This window comes from Felis catus, chromosome A1, assembly GCF_018350175.1.
Source record: "Felis catus isolate Fca126 chromosome A1, F.catus_Fca126_mat1.0, whole genome shotgun sequence".
Taxonomy (NCBI): Eukaryota; Metazoa; Chordata; class Mammalia; order Carnivora; family Felidae; genus Felis; species Felis catus.
In genome coordinates, this window is record NC_058368.1 from 141,303,884 (window position 1) to 141,323,309 (window position 19,426).

Below are 19,426 nucleotides of genomic sequence, written 5' to 3' on the forward strand. Positions count from 1 at the left end.
CATTGACCTGTGTATCTCGTTTTGTGCTAGTACCATACTGTTATGATTATTATAGCTTTGTAGCATATCTTGAAATCTGGGATTGTGATACCTCCAGCTTTGTTCTTCTTTTTCAAGATTGCTTTGGCTATTTGAGGTCTTTTCTGGCTCCATACAAATTTTAGTATTGTTTGTTCTGGTTCTGTGAGGTATGCTTTTGGTGTTTTAATAGGGATTACATTAAATCTGTAGATTGCTTTGGGTAGTATGCACGTATTCACGATATTTTTCCATTTGTGTTGTCTTCAGTTTCATTCATCAGTGTTCTATAGTTTTCAAAGTGTAGGTCTTCTACCCCCTTGGTTTATCCTAGGTATTTTGTTCTTTTTGATGGTTTTGTAAGTGGAGTTGTTTTCTTCATTTGTTATTCTGCCACATCATTGTTATCATATGGAAATGCAACAGATTTCTGTATTTTGTGTCCTGCAACTTTACTGAATTTATTTATTTTAATAGCTTCTGGTGGAGCCTTTAAGGTTTTCTATGTATACTGTCCTGACACCTGCATATAATGACAGTTTGACTTTTTCCTTACCATTTGGATGTCTTTTACTTCTCGTCTGATTGGTGTGTGGGGGACTTCTATTAGTAGGTCAAATGAAAGTGCTGAGAGTGGACCTCCTTGTTGTGTTCCTGACCATAAGGTAAAGCTCTCACTTTTTCACCACTGAGTGTGGTGTTAGTTGTGTTTGGTATCTATGGCTTTTATGATGTTGAGGTATAGTATCTTGAAACGTACATTGCTGTGAGTTACTGTCACGAATAGATGTTGAATTTTGTCAAATGCTTTGTTTGCAACTGCTGAGATGATAATGTGATTTTTTCTTTTTCATTTTGTCCCTTTGGTGTATCATGTTGATTGATTTGCAGATTTTGAATTATTTTTGTATCCTTGGAATAAATCCCACTTGATCCTGGTGAATGATCCTTTTAATACATTGTTGAATTCAGTTTTCTAATATTTTGTTGAAGATTTTTGCGTCTGTGTTCAGCAGGGTTATTGGTCTGTAGTAGGTGGTTGTTTTTTGTTTTGTTTTGTTTTTTGTTTTTTTACTGTCTTTGGCTTTGGTATCAGGGTATTGCTGGCCTCATAGAATGTATTTGGAAGATTTCTTTCCCCTTCTCTCTCTCTCTCTTTCTCTCTCTCTCTCTCTTTTTTGGAATAGTTTGAGAAGAATAGGTATTAATTCATCTGAAATGTTTGATAGACTTCACCTGTGAATCTATCGTAGGCTCTCTAATTCTTGAGAAATTGCCTTGTTAATGTGGATTTTTAGATGTTGGAACAGTGCCCGGGAGACAGAACATTCCCATCCCAGAAAAGTATCAAATAGCTGCCACATGTGTGATGATTTACATGTTATGCCATTGCCCTGATGAGGTCACTAAGGAAGCACCAGCTGTGTCTCTAGGAGTTTCTCTTGATAAGAGTTCTTGGTAGGGTGGTAAACAGTCCCTTATGATTGTGCTACATTATCTTCTCTACTGAAGCAGACCCATGCGCAGTGGCATGGCCAGTAGTTTGATCTCTTGAGGAAGGCTACGTGTCCAAGGGTTCTGTGAGAATGTGGTGATGAGGCTCCATGTGAATAGCTGCAGGAAGGGAGGATCAGGTGAGATGAGTGGACCAGTCTAAATGATCCCAAATTGTTACCTGGACAGGACCAAAACTGTAACAGAAAATGCTTCAGTTTTAAGTCTCTTTGGGTTTCCAGCTGCTTCCAGACAGGAATTTTAGATACTTTTTCCTGGCACGTCTTCAGCATAATAATATCAGAATCTGTAGAATTGAAAGATTGGGAAAAGAGGAAATGAAACCCCATCTGCCTGTTGAAAGTTGAGGATGTATCTCATGACTGTATTTGATACCATCTGTTCCTATGTCCCTTCGGTCAGCCAGGCCACCCCGGAAAATTCAGTGCCCTCCTACAGCTAGCCTCTCATCACCAGACTCCACTCAGAGCCATTACTGACCGAAGAAAGAGGTACAGTTACGGCCTTCTAGTAACGATGTTCCTGCTTCGGCCTGAGTGTCATTGTTATTGTGTCTGGAAGGTAAAAAAAAAAAAAAAAAAGGCTGTCCCTGCCACATGGGATTTATATACTTTTTAAAAATTATGAATCCTGATTGATTCACCCATCATGTTACCCCTTTTCAGGGGAAAGGAGCACTGTGTAATGCCCCTCTTGTGTCTTCATTCCTAAAGGAGCATTTCATTTCCAGTCCAAATTAGATTAATGGCATAGACTGGCAGCTTAGGACCAAAAATGGCAGCAGTGACCCAGAAGTGAGAGGCACAGGCAGCATAGGGCTGTGCAGAGTCCCACTGGGAATTAGGAGCTAGCGATGGTGGCTGGGAACCCTGTCAGACACTCCTGAGCATTTACCCATCCATCTGACACAAGCAGGAACTAAGCTTAAAAGGGCCTGCCAGGTCCAGCCAGCTGCTGGCTGGTCAGTGTGACTTCCACAGCCCCTCCAGTTCTTGGGTTCTACTTCTGCCCATATTCTTCTCCCCTGAAGCCACGGCATTTGGGAGGTCAAGGATGGGCACATGGCTCATAACTCTGTTTCCCACATTTGGGGCGCTCCTGGATCTCAACTGTTGGCATACCTAGATGCCACCTAACCTATTCATACTTGTTTTTCTTTAGAAAGAGTCACTTTTAAAACTTTGTATAACCATAATAATTAAACTGGAACACCAAAATCACTAGCCACAATGGAAGGTAACAGTAAATATAGATATCCTAGAGAAAGACCGTCCATGTATCAAATTCTTTACAAAGTGTTAGGTGTTAAACATAATAGCATCACCCTGAGGCTTTCCCCTTGATATACTCAGAAGGCTTGGGAAAATGCTGAAGACTAAATGACTTGAATATATGAGGCAAGGTTATTTAGCATCATATTTTGGAATTCCCTAAACTTTTTAACCCTCACCATCCCACCCCTTGCAAAATACTGTCTTTGGCACTTCTGAACCAGCTTACTGAAACTATATCTCTTTTATTCTCGGTCACATCCCTGGTACCGAAAACATTACCCAACACATAGTATACACTCAACAAACACTTAATGAATAGATCCATTGTGACAGTACTTGGTTTTTGTCCCCTGTTATACAGTAAATCATTTGAAAGCAGGGACTCTGTTCGAACCATCTTTGTGTCTTAGGCCCAATAAATATTTCTGGAGTTGAACTAGAAAATGGGGTATCAGCTAGAAAATGGCCTTTTTCTCCTGGGAGTGATTGTTCACAAATGTAAACAGAGATTCTAATGAACAGCATTTCAGAACCTCAGGACACACAGTGATAAAGCTGTTTTACTCTTTTGTTCTCTCATTATTACTAATTTTTCCTTTGTGCTGTCCTCTCTCTGCAGTAGCTATCAAAGGGCCTGATTTACAAAGCAAAGGTCCTGCTGCTTGCTTCTGTCTTAGGCTAATCACAGTGCAACAGAGGCCCCCAGTGTCATTAAACACTTCAGTGACTCTGTTGAGCACTAGTGGAACGTTGGTGGGAAACTGTGATCTTTGCAGTTTCCTCATTCTCTTGACAAAATTGAGTAGGCACAGCAGTTTCCACATAAAAGTGTTTCACAAAAGTGCCATCAGTCTGTGACAATTCTTTAAGAGGAAGAAACTTTAAGGAAAATGAAATCTCCTTCGGAAGCTCTTTATATGTTTCTCTTTGTCACTGAGCGGTGAGGGGACACAGGCCAAGCAAATGATGGCATAAAAGTGAGAAACACAGCACATCGGAGCACCCCACATGTGCTCAGCGTATGCTTTAAAGGAAATGGTTTTTGTAAACGAAAACCAGTCCTGAAATAATAAACAATGGAAACATCCCTGAATCCAGATTCTCCACAAACAAGATACATCTCTGAAAGAGAAGGTAAAGGGAACCAGTGTTATCTGGGCACCCACCATGGGCTAGTTCAGTGGTTCTCAAAGAAAGGCTAACTAACTTGGATGTAAATTAAAAAAAAAGGCCACTGGATCAGCTGCCTCAGCCTCACAGGGAACTTGTTAGAAACACAAATTCTCAGGCCCCAACCCAGATCTACTGAAACAGAAAGGGTGGGGGTGGAGCCAAGCCCTGTGCTTTCACAAGCCTTCCAGGTAATTCTGGTAAAAGGCCAGCTTGGAAGCTACTGGGCTGGGCATTTTACACACATTATTTCATTTGATCTAGACTGTAAATAGTAGGCGTTGGTCCCCGTTTACCCATAAGGAAACTGAGACTCCGTAAAGTTTATAACGTACCAGGTTTATACCACTAGAAATGGAGATATTAAGACATCTGTTGGCATGCCTGAGATTTTTCCACCTAAATCAGTGATTTTTCAACTCACTGTAATGTTAAAATCACCTGGAGATTAACTGTTAAAATATGGATTCTCATACTCACTCAGTGAGTCTGGAGAGTCTGAGAGTCGGTAGTTCTGACAAGCACCCAGGTGTCAGCCAAGTTGCTGGTGCCCAGAGCACTGTGAGGAGGGGGTCCTCGTGTATTACAACATGGCCCCCAGATCCACAGCCTTGGCCTCATCTGGGAACTTTAACGTTAGAGATCCAGATTCTAGGCTTCCCCCAGAACTCTGGGGATGGCCCCCTGCACCTGTTTGAACATGCCCTTAACGTGGTTCTATTCATGCTGAAGTTTGAGAACCACTGTCATATTTTCATAGTAGAAAATGCAGTATTTTCCAGGTATGAAGCAAAGTGGTGTTTACTTTGTAGGTCTTTGAAAGCCATTAAATAGAGAAACTGACAAGGGAAAAAAGAGTGAAACATTTCAACTGGAATGGTACACGAATTAAGTGTTTTTCCATGAGATAAAGATTTAAAAAAAAAACTATCACTGGCTACATAATGAGTGCTTCTTTGTAATGGCTCTTGCAAATGCATGTTGAATGTGGGGCTGGCGGGCACTGGCACTAAGGTAAGAAAATATTGACTGAGGGATATCAGTGATATCTGAACATACTAGATCTGGCATTGCTCCATTTGGTGTTTGTTTGCTGTTTGGTGGGAATTTTGAGAAGTGTGTTATCAAACAGTTTTTGAAAATAGAGTAGACAGAAAACATCTTTGATCTAGGCATCAGATGCTTTTAGCATCCAAGGAATTACTTCTCAGTAAAGAAGGTATTTTCAGTAAAGAAAGATGATCAAAGAAACCATTATATCACACACTGTCATTTTTATTACATGTAAATGAAGGGAGGGTCTCAAATGACTCAGTTTCTGTGATCACATCTCTCATCCAGCATTTGAACTCTACTGAAGTCTTGTCACATACATGAAAGCATTCAGTTTTGTCTTGAAGTTGTTGATCAAGTATGTCCAATCTTAAAAAAAAAAAGATTTCTTAATAAGTTGGCTTTGCAAGCTACACTAATTTTAGAAAATAGTACTTGTCTTCATTTTAACCAAATTTTTTACCTCTTTTCATAATACGTGGGAGTGAGGGAGACCCAAAAACAAACAATATACGGGCATACTTGGGAGACAGTGCAGGTTGGGTTCCAGACCACTACAGTGAAGTGAGTATCTCAGTAAAGCAAGTCAGATGAATTATGGGGTGTCCCAGGGCATATAAAAGTTACGTTTACACTATGCTGTGGTCTGTTAAGTGCATAATAGCATTATGTCTAGAAAGACAGTGTACATACCTTAATTTAAAACTATTTTATTGCTAAAAAATGCTAAACATCATCTGAGTTTTCACTGAGTCGTTATCTTTTTGCTGGTGGAGAGTCTTGCCTTAGTGTTGATGGCTGATCAGGGTGGTGAGTGCTGAAGGCTGGAGTTGCCATGGCAGTTTCTTAAAATGGGACCACAGGGAAGTTTGCCACATTGATCGACATTTCCTTTCCCCAACAAGTTCTGGGTAGTATGTGATGCTATTTGATACCATTTAACTCATAGTAGAACTTCTTTGAAAATTAAAGTCCGTCCTCTCAAACCCTGCCCTGCTTTATCAGCTACATGTGATCTTCCAGATTCTTTATTGTCATTTCAACAGTCTTCATAGTATCTTCATCAGGAGCAGATTCTATCTCAAGAAACCACTATCTTTCTTTGTTCATCCACAAGAAGCAATTCCTCATTTGTTAAAGTTCTATGAGATTGCCACAATTCGGTCACATTTTCAGGCTCCACTTTTTAAGTATGTGTTTTATTTTTAGTTGAAGTGTAGTTGACATACAGTGCTACCTTAATTACAGTCCAGTTTTCTCAGCATCATTTATTGAAGAGACCATCTTTTCCCCATTGTGTATTCTTGCCTCCTTTGTCATAGACTAATTGGCCATATAATTTTAGGTTTACTTCTGGGCTTTCTTATCCTGTTCCATTGCCCTATTTTTTGTACCATTACCATACTTTTTAAATTATCATAGCTTTTAGTCTATCTTGAAATCTGGGATTGTGATATCTTCAGAGTTGTCTTTTTTTTTTTTAACATTTATTTATTTTTGAGACAGGGAGAGACAGAGCATGAACGGGGGAGGGTCAGAGAGAGAGGGAGACACAGAATCTGAAACAGGCTCCAGGCTCTGAGCTGTCAGCACAGAGCCCGACGTGGGGCTCGAACTCACGGACCGTGAGATCATGACCTGAGCCAAAGTCGGACGCTCAACTGACTGAGCCACCCAGGCGTCCCAGAGTTGTCTTTTTAAAAAATTTTTATCTATTTTGAAAAAGAGTGAGTGCAGAGAAGGGACAGACAGAGAGGGAGAGAGAAAATCCCAAGCAGGCTTCACACTGTTATCATACAGCCTGACATGGGGCTTGATCTAGCAAACCATGAGATCATGACCTGAGCCGAAATCAAGAGTCAGTGCTTAACCGACTCAGCCAACCTGGTGCCCCCAGATTTTTTTTGTCTTAAGATTGCTTTGGCTATTCAGGGTCTTTTGTGGTCCCATACAAATTTTGGTATTTGTGTTATAATTCTGTGAAAAATACTGTTGATATTTTGATAGAGATTACATTGAATCTGTAGATTGCTTTGGGTAGTATGCACAATTTAACAGTATTCTTCCATTCCATGAGCATGGAATATCTTTCCATTTGTTTGTGTCATCTTGGATTTCTTTTATCATTGTTTCACAGTTTTCAAAATGTAGGTCTTTAATCTCCTTGGTTAAATTTATTCCTAGGTATTTTTATTATTTTTGATGCAATTATAAATGGAATTGTTTTCTTAATTTCTTTTTCTGTTACTTTGATATTAGTGTGTAGAAATGCAACGGATTTTTGTATTTTGTTATCCTGCAAATTTACTGAGTTCACTTATTACTTTTTTTTTAAGTTTACTTATTTATTTTTGAGAGAGACAGAGGAAGAGTGACGAGGCAAGGAGAAGAGAGAGGGAGAGACAATCCGAAGCAGGCTCTGTGCTGTCAGCACAGAGCCCATTACAGGGTTTGAACTCACAAGCTGTGAGATCATGCTCTGAACTGATATCAAGAGTTGGACAGTTAACTGACTGAGCCACCCAGGTGCCCCTCACTTACTACTTTTAATAGTTTTTTTTTGATGGAGTCTTTAGGATATTCTATGTATAGGATGTCCTCTGCAAATAGTGACAGTTTGACTTCTTCCTTACCATTTCGATATATTTTATTTCTTGTCTGATTGCTGCGACTAGGACTTCCATTATTATATTGAATAAAAGTGGTAAGAGTGGACATCCTTGTGGTGTCCCTGATCTTAGTTTTCCACCGAGTGTAATGTTAATTGTGTTTGTCATAGATGGCCTTTATTAAGTTGAGATTCCCTCTATACTCACTTTGTTGAGAGTTTTTATCATGAATGGATGTTGCATTTTGTCAAATGCTTTTTCTTCATCTGTTGAGACCATGTGATTTTTATTGTTCATTTAGTTGACATAGTGTCATTAATTGATTTCTGGATATTAAACCATCCCTGAATCTCCTTCTTCATCAGGGTGCATGATCCTTTTAATGTATTGTTGAATTCAGTTTGTTAACATTTTGTTGAAGAATTTGCATCTGTTTCTATCAGGGATATTGGCATGTAGTTGGATTCCGTTGTTTTTCTAGGGCCTTTGTCTGGTTTTGGTATTAGAGTAATGCTGGCCTTGAATATGTGTTTGGAAGCTTTCCTTCTTCTATTTCCCTCATTCTTTTGGGAATAATTTGAGAAGAATAGGAATCCTCTAAATGTTTGGTAGAATTTGCCCAGGAATCCACGTGTTCCTGGACTTTACTTTGTTCGGAATGTTTGATTACCAATTCAGTTTCATACTAGTTACAATCTGTTGACATTGTCTATTTCTTCTTGATGCAATTCTGGAAGATTGTATTTTTCTAGGAATTTATCGATTTCTTCTAGGTTGTCCCATTTATTGGCATATAATTTTTTATATTTCTGTGGTCTCAGTTGTTACCTCTCCTTTTTCGTTTCTGATTTTACTTACTTGGGTCCCCTTTTTTTCTTAATGAGTCTCAGTAAAGGCTTCTCAATTTTGCTATCTTTTCAAAGAACCAGCTCTTGGTTTCAGTGATCTTTTCTATTATATTTTTTGTCTGTATTTCACTTATTTCTGCTTTTCATTATTTCCTTCTTCCTACTGGCTTTGGGTTTCCTTTTTTTTTTTTTTTTTTTTTTTTTTTTTTAGTTCCTTTCAGTGTAAGGTTAGATTGTTGAGATTTTGTTTGTTTTTGGAGGTAGGCTTGTATCACTGTAAATTTCCCTCTTAAAACTGCTTTTGCTTTTGCTCTCTCCCAAAGATTTTGGGCCAATATGTTTTCATTTTCATGTGTCTCCACATATTTTTTTGATCTCCTCTTTGACTTCTTTGTTGACTCATTGGTGGTTTAGTAGCATGTTGTTTAGCCTCCATGTGTTTGTGGATTTTTTTTCCATTTTTTTTTTCTTGTAATTGATTTCTAGTTTCATACTGTTGTGGTTGGAAAAGATGCTTGGTATTTTTCAGTTTTCTTAAATTTATTGAGACTTGTTTTGAGGCCTAACATGTGATCTGTCCTGGAGAATGTTCCATTAAGTACTTGAAAAGAATGTGTACTGTACTGTTTTTGGATGGAATGTTGTGTATATATCTGTTAAGTCCATCTGGTATAGTATGTTGTTCAAAGCCACTGTTTTCTTACTGATTTTCTGCCTGTATGATCTATCCACTGTTATAAAAGTCTCCTACTCTTATGTCAGATTTCTGTCAATTTCCTCCTTTAGGTCTGATAATATTTGCTTTACATATGTAGGCGGTTCAATGTTGGGTGCATAGGTATTTAAAATTGTTATATTTTCTTGCTAGGTTGATGTTGGGTATGTAGATACTTAAATTTGTTGGTGCATAGGTATTTAATAGTATTATGTCCTTTTGTTGGATTGATCCCTCAATCATTATGTAATGCCTTCCTTTTTCTCTTGTTACAGTCTTTCCTTTTAAAGTCTACTTTGATATAAGTATGCTACCTGGCTTTTTTTCCACTTTCATTTACATGGAATATCTTTTTCCATCCCTTCATTTCAGTCTGTATGTGTCTTTAGGTCTGAAGTGATTGTCTTTTAGGAAACATATAGATGGGCCTTGTTTTTGTTTTTCAAGTGTTTTTTTTTTTTAATCCATTCAGTCACCCTATGTCTTTAGATTGGAGCCCTTAGACCATTTACGTTTAGAATTAATTATTGATAGATACTTATTGCCATTTTCTTTTGTTTTCTGGTTGTTTTTCTAGTAATACTCTATTCCTTTCCTCCTCTTATTCTCTTTCCTTGTGATTTCTTATTTTCTCTAGTGTTATGCTTGGTTTTCTTTTTCTTTTTGTGTATGTGTATCTATTACAGGTTTTCCTAAGTATGTAACAGTCTATATTAAGTTGATGGTCACTTAAGTTTGAACCCATTCTGAAAGAACTTTTACTATCCCCCCTCCGCATTTTGTGTATGTGCACATCTTTTTACAAATTTTTATTTTGTGAATCCCCTTGCCTTTTGTAATATTCTTGTTTCTAATTATAGTCCTTTCTTTTCTACTTAAAGAGGTCTTTTAAACATTTCTTGTAAGGCAGGTGTAATGGTGATAAACTCCTTTACTTTTTTGTCTGGGAAATTCTATTTCTCCTTCAGTTCTGAGTGATAATTTTGCTACACAGAATATTCTTGGTTGCAGGTTTTTTTTTTTTTTTTTTTTCCTTTTAGCACTTTGAATATGTGATGCCTCTCCCTTCTGGCCTGCAACATTTTACTGAAAAATCAGCTGACAGCCTTATGAGGTTTTTCTTGTACATAAATATTTGTCTCTTGGTGTTTTTCAAATTCTCTTTGTTTTTAAACTTTGACATTTTGATTATTAGGTGTTGTGATGTTCATGATGTGGAACTCTCTGTGCCTCTTGAAACTGGTGTCTGTTTTGTTCCCCACGTTAGGGAGGCTTTCAGCTATTATTTTTTTCAAGTAAGCTTTATGCTGTTTCTCTCTCCTCTTCTTCTGGGATCCCTGTAATACTAATGTTTGTTCTCTTGACATGGTCAAAGCGATCCCTTAACCTATCCGCATTTTTAAAAAATTCTTCTTTCCTTTTGTTGTGCAGTTTGGGTGTTTTCCATTACTCTGCCTTCCTGATGGCTGATACCTTCTGCATCCTCTGATCTACTGTTGATTTCCTCTAGTGTATTTTTCATCTCAGTTATTTTATTCTGAAACTCTGATTGGTCCTTTTTTATATTTCTCTTTGTTGAAGCTCTCACTAAGTTCCTTCACTGTCATCTCCTTACTTTGCTTGACTTTCTATGTTTGTTTTTGTGAATTAGGTATAACAGCTACTCTTCTAACCTAGAAGGAATGTTGTGTATTGTTATCCCCTGTGTAGACTGTGTGTGCCTGGTGTCGTTGGCTGAGTAGAGCTGATGTGTGCATATTCTGAGGCGTTCCTGAAACTTTCTGCACAGGGGATGCCCTGGCAGGACACCTGAAGCTGAAGTGGGTGCAGGCCATGGGGTCTCAGGGCTCTCCACACAGAGATCACCCTGGTTCAGGCTGTACTTCTCATTTTAATTCTCTTGCTATGTCTACACCATCCACAGTATTGAATTCATAAAAGTCATCATTAGGGTTGGAAATCCCCTTCTTTCAAATTCTTTTTAATGTTGTTATTTTGACCTCTTCCCATGAAACACCAATATTCTTTTTTTTTAATGTTTATTTATTTATTTTGAGAGAGAGAGTGTATGCAGGGGAGGGGCAGAGAGAGGGAGAATCCCAAGCAGGTTCCATGCCGTGAGTGCAGAGCCCAACATGGGGCCTGAACCCACAAACCGTGAGATCATGACCTGAGCTGAAATCAGGAGTTGAATGCTTAACCAGTTGAGCCACCCCGGTGCCCCAAACCATCAAGATTCTTAATGGTGACAGGGGTGCTGTTGTCATGCATGGGCATAGTTGACTTATCTCTCTTCCTGCCCTACAGTCCTCAGGCTCATGTTCCCTGCTTGGCTGCCTACCAGAGAACAACAAAGTATGGAAATGCTCATTCTCTGTTTACTTCCTCAGTGAGCATGACCAAGAATTATGAGAAAATAATTTTAGTGGAGTCATTCATGCCAAGTCATAAATGACTGGTGGGTTTAGACCTCCAAGAAAAAAATTCAAATTCTTAAAGATTTTTTTCATCCAGGTGAATCTTTAGTTGTAAAAGGGTTGTGGGGAAGGACATTATTCAGAAGAGTAATGTAGATAACCTGAGTGTGGAAGCTCTGATAAAACTTAGCACAGTTGGAGAGTAAGCAGCAAAGGTCCTTAGGCACCGCACCTGCTGCAGTGGATCATGAAATGAGTCATGGAATAGGATCCTGGGTGGCAGGTGCTAACCTTGCCCTGCACATCCTCTGCTTGTAGAGCAAGTGACATCAAAGGGTATGTCCAGTCTGTGTTATTGTCCTTAGAAGAGAATCCAGCAGAGTTAGATGAGCCATTTCAGGGGCAGCAGTTGTGGAGGGGGTGCAGTGAGTTCAGCTCCAAAAGTGCCAAATGCCACATCCTGTGTGGAGAAAGAAAGGAAGCTACCTCAGAAGATGGACCTGGTACCTCTCATCTCTCCTCCCTGTTGCCTCTTCTCCCATCTGGGACCAAGGCACTTCCATACGATAGGCAGAGTTGGGCTATGTATATACTAGACCTTGGGCTTCATCTGGCTTCATCTAGACAGAACACAAAGGCCACGTTGACCTTGCAGGAGGTCCACAGTTCAGTCATCTCGCCTGTGGGGGTCACCAATAGACGAACCAATGGCCTTTTTAGGTAATCAGGGAAGCCATAGGACTTTGTTCCTACGGGAGAGATGTATTGTGATTCAGAGAGAAAAGCTAAATATTTAAAGATAACTTGCTTTTGAGCTAAAGTTGATTGAGAAAACAGTTTGCAAGGCAAAAGTTGTATTCATTTGATAGAGTATCAAAAATTCACACTGTACTCAGTAGCTTTGTAACAAATGGTCTTCATCTGTAAAGAAAATATATAAAGCAGCCATTCACAGAAGAAATAACAAGGAACCATAATTATGGATCCCATTTTTATGACCTGCTATGTGTCATAGCCCTCAGTCACATTTTGACCAAGATCTCACACAGGCTGGCCATAGAATTGTTTCTCTAATTATGTGGAATGGACTATGCAGAATGATTCATAGAAAACCCCTTTTTTAACATGTCAGTTTTACGTGATTATTTTCAATGGTTCAGTCAAGCTGGAACATTGTACCCGTTATCTGATATATAGGCAACTTGTGGCTATTTATTACAGCTGATGTTGCTAAGCCATACTAATCTTCCTTCATAGTACCACACACTCACCTGTCTTGTTTTTCAAGTTAACTTATCCCATTCATTGAGTGGCTGCAAAGGCTTGGTTGTCCGAACGACTGGAAGGAGGTGGAGTTAGCAGCAAAGGAGCATGATTTTAAGCGTGATACAGCTAAATGCAACTTGGTAACAGTGTCTCACTTATAAACAGAAAAAATGCAACATCCCAAAGCGTGTATATTGTTTTCTAGTGTTAATGACTTCATTCATCATTTGATGGATATTTAGTGAGCGTTAGCATAAAATCATTAGCACACACAAAAAATCTGATAATGAGAAGGAACTAGGTGTTAAGCTGCATCCAAAGTTCAGATCTTGTTGTGAATATACATTTTGTAAAATGACTCTGTCCATAATTGAGGAGCATTGGAAGAGATTTTTAGGATGGTTTTTTAGAAATCCTGGGCTTAAATTCCGATTATTTTTATACTACAGAAAAATTTTATAACCCATCTGAAATTTAAATAGATCATATTAGCTTTATAAAAAATTTTTTGTTACGGCTTTTTGTCTTTTTGGATTTCTGCAAATGGTCAAAATGGGAACAGCTGAGTGGAGGTGTAGATGTCCTGGGTAAAAAGTGCATCCCTTGGGTATCTCCTTGCTCTCAGGTTCAGCCATTCTGTAAGTGTCTGAATGTAATTGAGCATTTATAGTATTATCACTTGATGTACATCTTTCATCTGTTTTTATTATCTGTGTAACTTCTTGATTTCTTAACTCCTCAGAGCTTTTTGATTAAATTGTTTGGTTGGAAATGTGGCTAATACCATATTTAAAATTTCTTTCTCTTGTTTTACCAAACTTTTTGAACAACTTTAGATTCACAAGATTCATCGTGATTCAGGAGACAATTCTCAGACAGGTGAGAATACTTCAATTTCACTCCACTGGCATTTGTGGGTTCAAGTCTGTAAATTACTCTGAAGAAGTGTAGATTGACACTCACCACCCCAGAATGTGGATTACTAAAATCTGAGTGTGGATATTGGAAGGCTGGAGAGCCAGCATAAAAGCAAAATCCCTTCAAAAGTTTGGAATCTTCATTCATGGCAACCTTTTCTACTGAATGCCTTTATCATGCTGGTTTTATTTTACTGGCTGGAGACCATATAGAGCAGATACACCTTAAAAAGAGAGTGGCCAGAAGTCCAGGAGAGAGACACTGTTGTTACACCCTGGTCAGGCTACCCGTTCTTCGTAGCTGTTGGTGTCTGTCTAATTAGAAAATGTGGGTTGGCCTGCCATGGAAGTCCAGAGCACTGAGGTCCCATTTCAGTCCCCACTCCCTTGCTTTATACCTTGGGCAGTACTCTGTCTGACCCTTGGATTCCTCAACCCTCAAATGAGGAAATGACTAGATGACTCCTATATTTGAAAGGTCTGGATTTCTCTGATCATTAGAGGCAAAATTCAGTCTATCAGAAATTTAAAATTCTTATTCGTGTACACACACACGATATTCTTTCCTCTGTTAGTGGTTTTCCCAACCATTAGTGCATAAAGTTAGACCCTGGGCTACCTATTTAGTCCCTCTCCTTGACTCTAGGATGGACCATATTTTAACATACTCAGACTCAATTTCATCTTTCTGAGCTTTAGTTTCTTCACTTGTAAAATGAATTAACAATGTGCATCTCATTGTTATGAAAAATAAAGGAGAAAGTGTATGTAATATGTGACTGTACCTGCCATTTAACTCTTGGATATCCTCCTTCCTTTCCTCTACCCTTTTCCTTCCTCTGCCCTTGCCCCTCCCTCCCTCCCTCCCTCCCTCCATGTCTCTGTCTCTGCCTCTCTCTCTTTATGTTTATCTCTTGTAAGAGTATTATTTTAATTAACTTATTAGGTGCCAAAAAATGTTGCAAGCATTTTCATATCCTTTACTGTGCCCAGCGTTGCCTTGCACATATTAGGGTCAACAAATGCTCCCAAAACATTGATAAATTGAAACTATCCCATCTTACAAAACATAGGTTCCACTGTTTGACGTGCTGTTTGACTTGGAGCTACCTACATAATCTCTCCAAGTTCAAGTTTTCTCACTGGTAAAATGAAGATTGTACTATGTACTTTCAGAATTGTTATAATGATCACATAAGATAATTTACATTTGAAGTAAATATTGAAGCACAATGTCTGGTGCAGAGTAGGTGCTCAGTAAATGTTCGCTATTTTTTTAAATTATTGACACTATATCCCCTTTTGCCATTGAATAAAGATATTTAAATTTCCTTTATCTTTGTTTTCTTTGGTCTGTAAATTCATTCCAAAGCATCTCTTGGGAGAATGAATAATGAATTATTCGACTTAAATGGCCTTTATTGAAGAATAATTTCTCCAAACTTTTAGTAATTTCTGTTGCTACATTCTCTTAATTTCAGCTGAGATAATATCGGGAAGAACAAGAATTATATATCTTGGAGTAATTTCTAGTGAATGATTTAGTATTCAGCTAGCCAGGCATGGTCACAGTCATGAGACTAACTTCCCTACTTTGGTTTTATTTAGAAACTACATTTTCAGGAATGAGGTTTTTTTAATTTGGAATTTAATCTTTTTTAAAAAAATTTTTAGTGTTTATTTTTTGAGAGAGACAGCATGAGCAGCGGAGGGGCAAAGAGAGGAGACACAGAATCCAAAGCAGGCTCCAGGCTCTGAGCCCTCAGCACGGAGCCCAACGTAGGGCTCAAACTCACGAACCATGAGATCTTGACCTGAGCCGAAGTTGGACGCTCAACCCCACTGAGGCACCCAGGCACCCCAGTCTTGAATTTAATCTTAAATCTTTATTCAGTTAGATTTAATTTATTATGTGGTAAAGGCTAGGAATGTATATGATTATTAAGTCCCTGAAGAGGCTAAAAAGGAATGTTTTGTGAGTCACCACTGTTAGTTTTTCAGGGTTTGAAAGATGCCATACGATCCTAACAATGTCATTTAAAGTACCACTACTTATAGGTGTCTTTACAAATACTGAAACTCCTGTCCACGGCCAGGAAAATTATTAAGGCAGAATCCACAAGATAAGGCTGTATGGTTAAGGTGTTTAGATCAACTTCATAATAATTCTGCTTTTGTCTTTAGCTGTATAAATATAATTCAAGTTTAGTTGATGATTTAATTTTTTTAATTGAATCAGAATTTTTAGGACTCTAAAATAGTTAAAAAGCTGATCCAGAAAAAAAGTGAAAACAGACAAGAGAACAATATTATAACCTGATCCCACATATGCCTAGAAAGAAGGTATATTTGCAAATGACCAGATGTAATTAATACCACCAGCCAGTACAAACTACATACTTCCTGTGTAGCAGGCACTGTGTTAAGTGCTTTGCATGGATTAACTCATTTATGTCACACAGCAACTTAAGAATGAGATGCTGTAACCATCCCCACTTCATAGATGTAGATGTTGAAATACAGAGAAGTTAACACTGCCAGGGTTATACAGCTAGTAGTAGATGATGGCATTCTGGAGACTTGAATTTTGGCAAGTTACTCTGGAACTGGTTTATCTACTGTTCTCTCTTGCACCTTTTTTGGTGTTAATAGACCATTTTTTTTTCATATTATTTATTTATTTTGAGACAGAGATTGAGAGTGGAGGAGGAGCAGGCAGAGAGGTTAGAGAGACAGAATCCCAAGCAGGCTCCACACTGTCAGTGCAGAGCCTGATGTGGGGCTCACACTCATGAACTGCAAGATCATGACCTGAGCCGAAATCAAGAGTTGGACACCTAGAACTGACTGAGCCCCCAGGCCCACCATTAATAGACACTTCTTCAAAGAGCGTATTGCACCTTTTTCTTCTTTCTTGGAATATGAACACTTACTGATGTATAAGAAATGTATTCTTCCTGCTGGAACCTGTGTGTGTGCCTCCTGTCTTGGCACAGTGGGGAACAATTCTGTGTTATGATTAAGTTTCTCTCCTTGCTACTGGGTTACTCCCACAAGAAGCCAATGCCCTGAAAATGCATGTTTCTGAAGGTAATTCTGCTGCCCTGACATTTTTATCTCTTTGTCCTCACTCCATGCTTCAATATTTCATTAATGTGACAGCACATTTTGAGGGTTAAAGTCAGCAAAGACTTGTGCAGAATTGAAGTGCTTTATTCCCCTTAGAAAATAGGGACAAAAGTGAGTTGTGGAAATAGTTGGGATTATAAACCTGCCTTTTCTTCCCTTCCTTCCTGGGATTTTCACTATGCCTCATTTGATGAAATCACATCCTAAGGAGAACCTAGAAGACCATCTGGTGGGCTGACCTGTCAGAGGGGCCTAAAATTAGTCCATAGTAGTTTCTCAAATAAATTCAAGTTTCTTTGTATTTCACTGGTATTTTACCTCTGCAAATATCTCTGTAACAGCCTTCCTGACCCAGTTACATTTACTGTCCTTCAGGTTGAAATGAACCCCCCCCCCAAATTTCACCCAAGTTTTAATACTTATTTTTAAAAAAGATATTTTATTAATGGAACTAAAGAACTCTTGATAAAAAGCCTATTACCATTACATAACGGCCGTAAGAAAAGAGTATCATTTTGCAATTAACATGATTGATAATTCTGTGCTGTTGATGAGTTGAAGAGAAAGTGGTTTGCTGTTTCTTGAAAGTATTTTATCGTGCTTAAAAAGGAACCTTGTTTTCATTGGGGAGGGGAAATGTGTCTAAACTTCACCTGTAAATAAGCTGAAAACTCACCTTCCATTATTAACTTGAAATCCTTAGAGTCTCATTCATTTAGATACAAGAACAGGAGGAAAGAGTCCATTGATGTGAAATCGATATCATCTCGAGGCAGTGATGGTAAGAAGTTTTTCAGATTTCTTGGCCTTTTTAAAGTATAGAAGATGACAGAGGAATATACTCAAGAATTTGTCAGCATATAAACAAAACCCCAAGTAGCAGAGTTTTAATGCAGCTTGCTTTTTTACTCCATAAACTGAAAAATGTTTAGCACTTCTTACTTTTTTGCTTTTTATAGTGTCTTCTCTTTGAAATGACTCCACACTTGTTCCATGATGGCCTAAATTGTGTTGAGCCATATAACCACCAGAGCAGCTCAGAGTTTTAATAGCCAGGTCATTTTTTTTTAAATATAATAGCTAGATCATTCTTAAGTGGGAGTGGGAGAAAAGGAACTGCAGAGTCCTGACTTCCCAACTTCAACACTTCCCAGTTTTCAGTGTACCTGTTACACACCCTTACCCTTAAAAAAATGTCATGGAAATACTGTGCGACATAATTTAGCACAACAGTTCTGCTCTGCTAAACATAATTTAACCAAAACATTATTTGAGTTCAAGCACGCCTTAAAGAGGCATCATTTGGATTTGCAGGGAGGGGGGAAAGTCCAAGATGACTTTGACATTTCATTCCTAGGTACCTGGGAAAATACGAGTAATATTTTCAGAAATAGGAGTCTCCATGTATGGCCATGTGGGGGGTTGAGGAGAAAATGATTATTTTTATTTTAATGAAGATGCCAAGGAAGCTAAAATACAAGACTAGTACTGCGGGCTAGAGGTGTGGATTTGGGAGCCCTAGGGGTGATAGATGATGCTTTGAGCAGAGGAACATCTGTAAGGGGTGTGTGTGTGTGTGTGTGTGTGTGTGTGTGTGTGTGTGTGTGAGAGAGAGAGAGAGAGAGAGAGAGAGAGAGAGGTGGGGGAGGGAGAGAGGGAGGTGGGGGCAGGGGAAGAGAGAGAGAAGAGAAAAGAAAAGAAGGTCTAGGTTCTAGATTTGAAGGCATTCTTTCAGTTAGAGGAGAGGCAGGAAAAATAGGGCCAAGGAAGAGCACAAGAGAACTGGGGGTGAGCCACGAACAAGAGGGTAGCAAGAGAAGGGAGATGGCCAGCAGTATTATATGCTGCAGAGATCAGTGAGCTTAAGCGCCGAGAACAGATTAGTGGATTTCACTCATCCATTCTAGGGGCAGGAGGAGGGGTGGGGAGTGACTGTGATACAAAGAGAGAAGTAGGATGGTAACTTAAGGGAATAAACTGGAAGGGCAAGTGAAGGACTTTTCAATCCTGTGGGTCACAATGGGAAACCTGATTATGAGGGAAGTGGATAAACTAGGAAGGACTGAAGACTTTAGAGACAAGATGAATAATTCATAGAGGAAAGAGGATAAATCATAGGGCAGGCAAAGGATAGGGGCCAAACATGTAAAACAAGATTAACTGAAATATTTTCAGATGTAAATAGAACATTTTAGATGGACAGGATAATGGATGAGAGAATTTGAACTAGATTAGCTCAGTTTTCAGTGTAAAGTTTGAGATGGGACCATCATCTCTCCAGAACATGGAGAAGTAGAGGTTGCAAAGTACAGAAGAAGGCTGTAATGATGGCTGAGCAGCAGGTAAGCTTTCTTGATATTGGCTAGATTAAGTCATCCCATTTGTAACGTGAGGATTTTATCCCTCCTTCCTGCCTCACAGGCAATGGTAGGATGAGCTGATGGGATCAGAGCTCTTACTGATTTATTTATTTTTAGGTTTATAATTATTTTTTA

At 38.7% G+C, this 19,426-nt stretch overlaps 1 protein-coding gene across 9 annotated transcripts in view; it reads left to right on the top strand.

Annotated features, from left to right (window-relative positions):
• PDE8B (phosphodiesterase 8B) overlaps positions 1 to 19,426 on the top strand; it is a 267,553-nt gene that overhangs the window by 221,943 nt on the left and 26,184 nt on the right. For all 9 annotated transcript variants that reach the window (XM_045062413.1, XM_045062408.1, XM_045062402.1 and 6 more), the window contains 2 exons: positions 13,722 to 13,764; positions 17,635 to 17,712. In XM_045062413.1, coding sequence (XP_044918348.1) covers positions 13,722 to 13,764; positions 17,635 to 17,712 — 121 coding nt within the window. The remainder of the gene's footprint in view (positions 1 to 13,721; positions 13,765 to 17,634; positions 17,713 to 19,426) is intronic.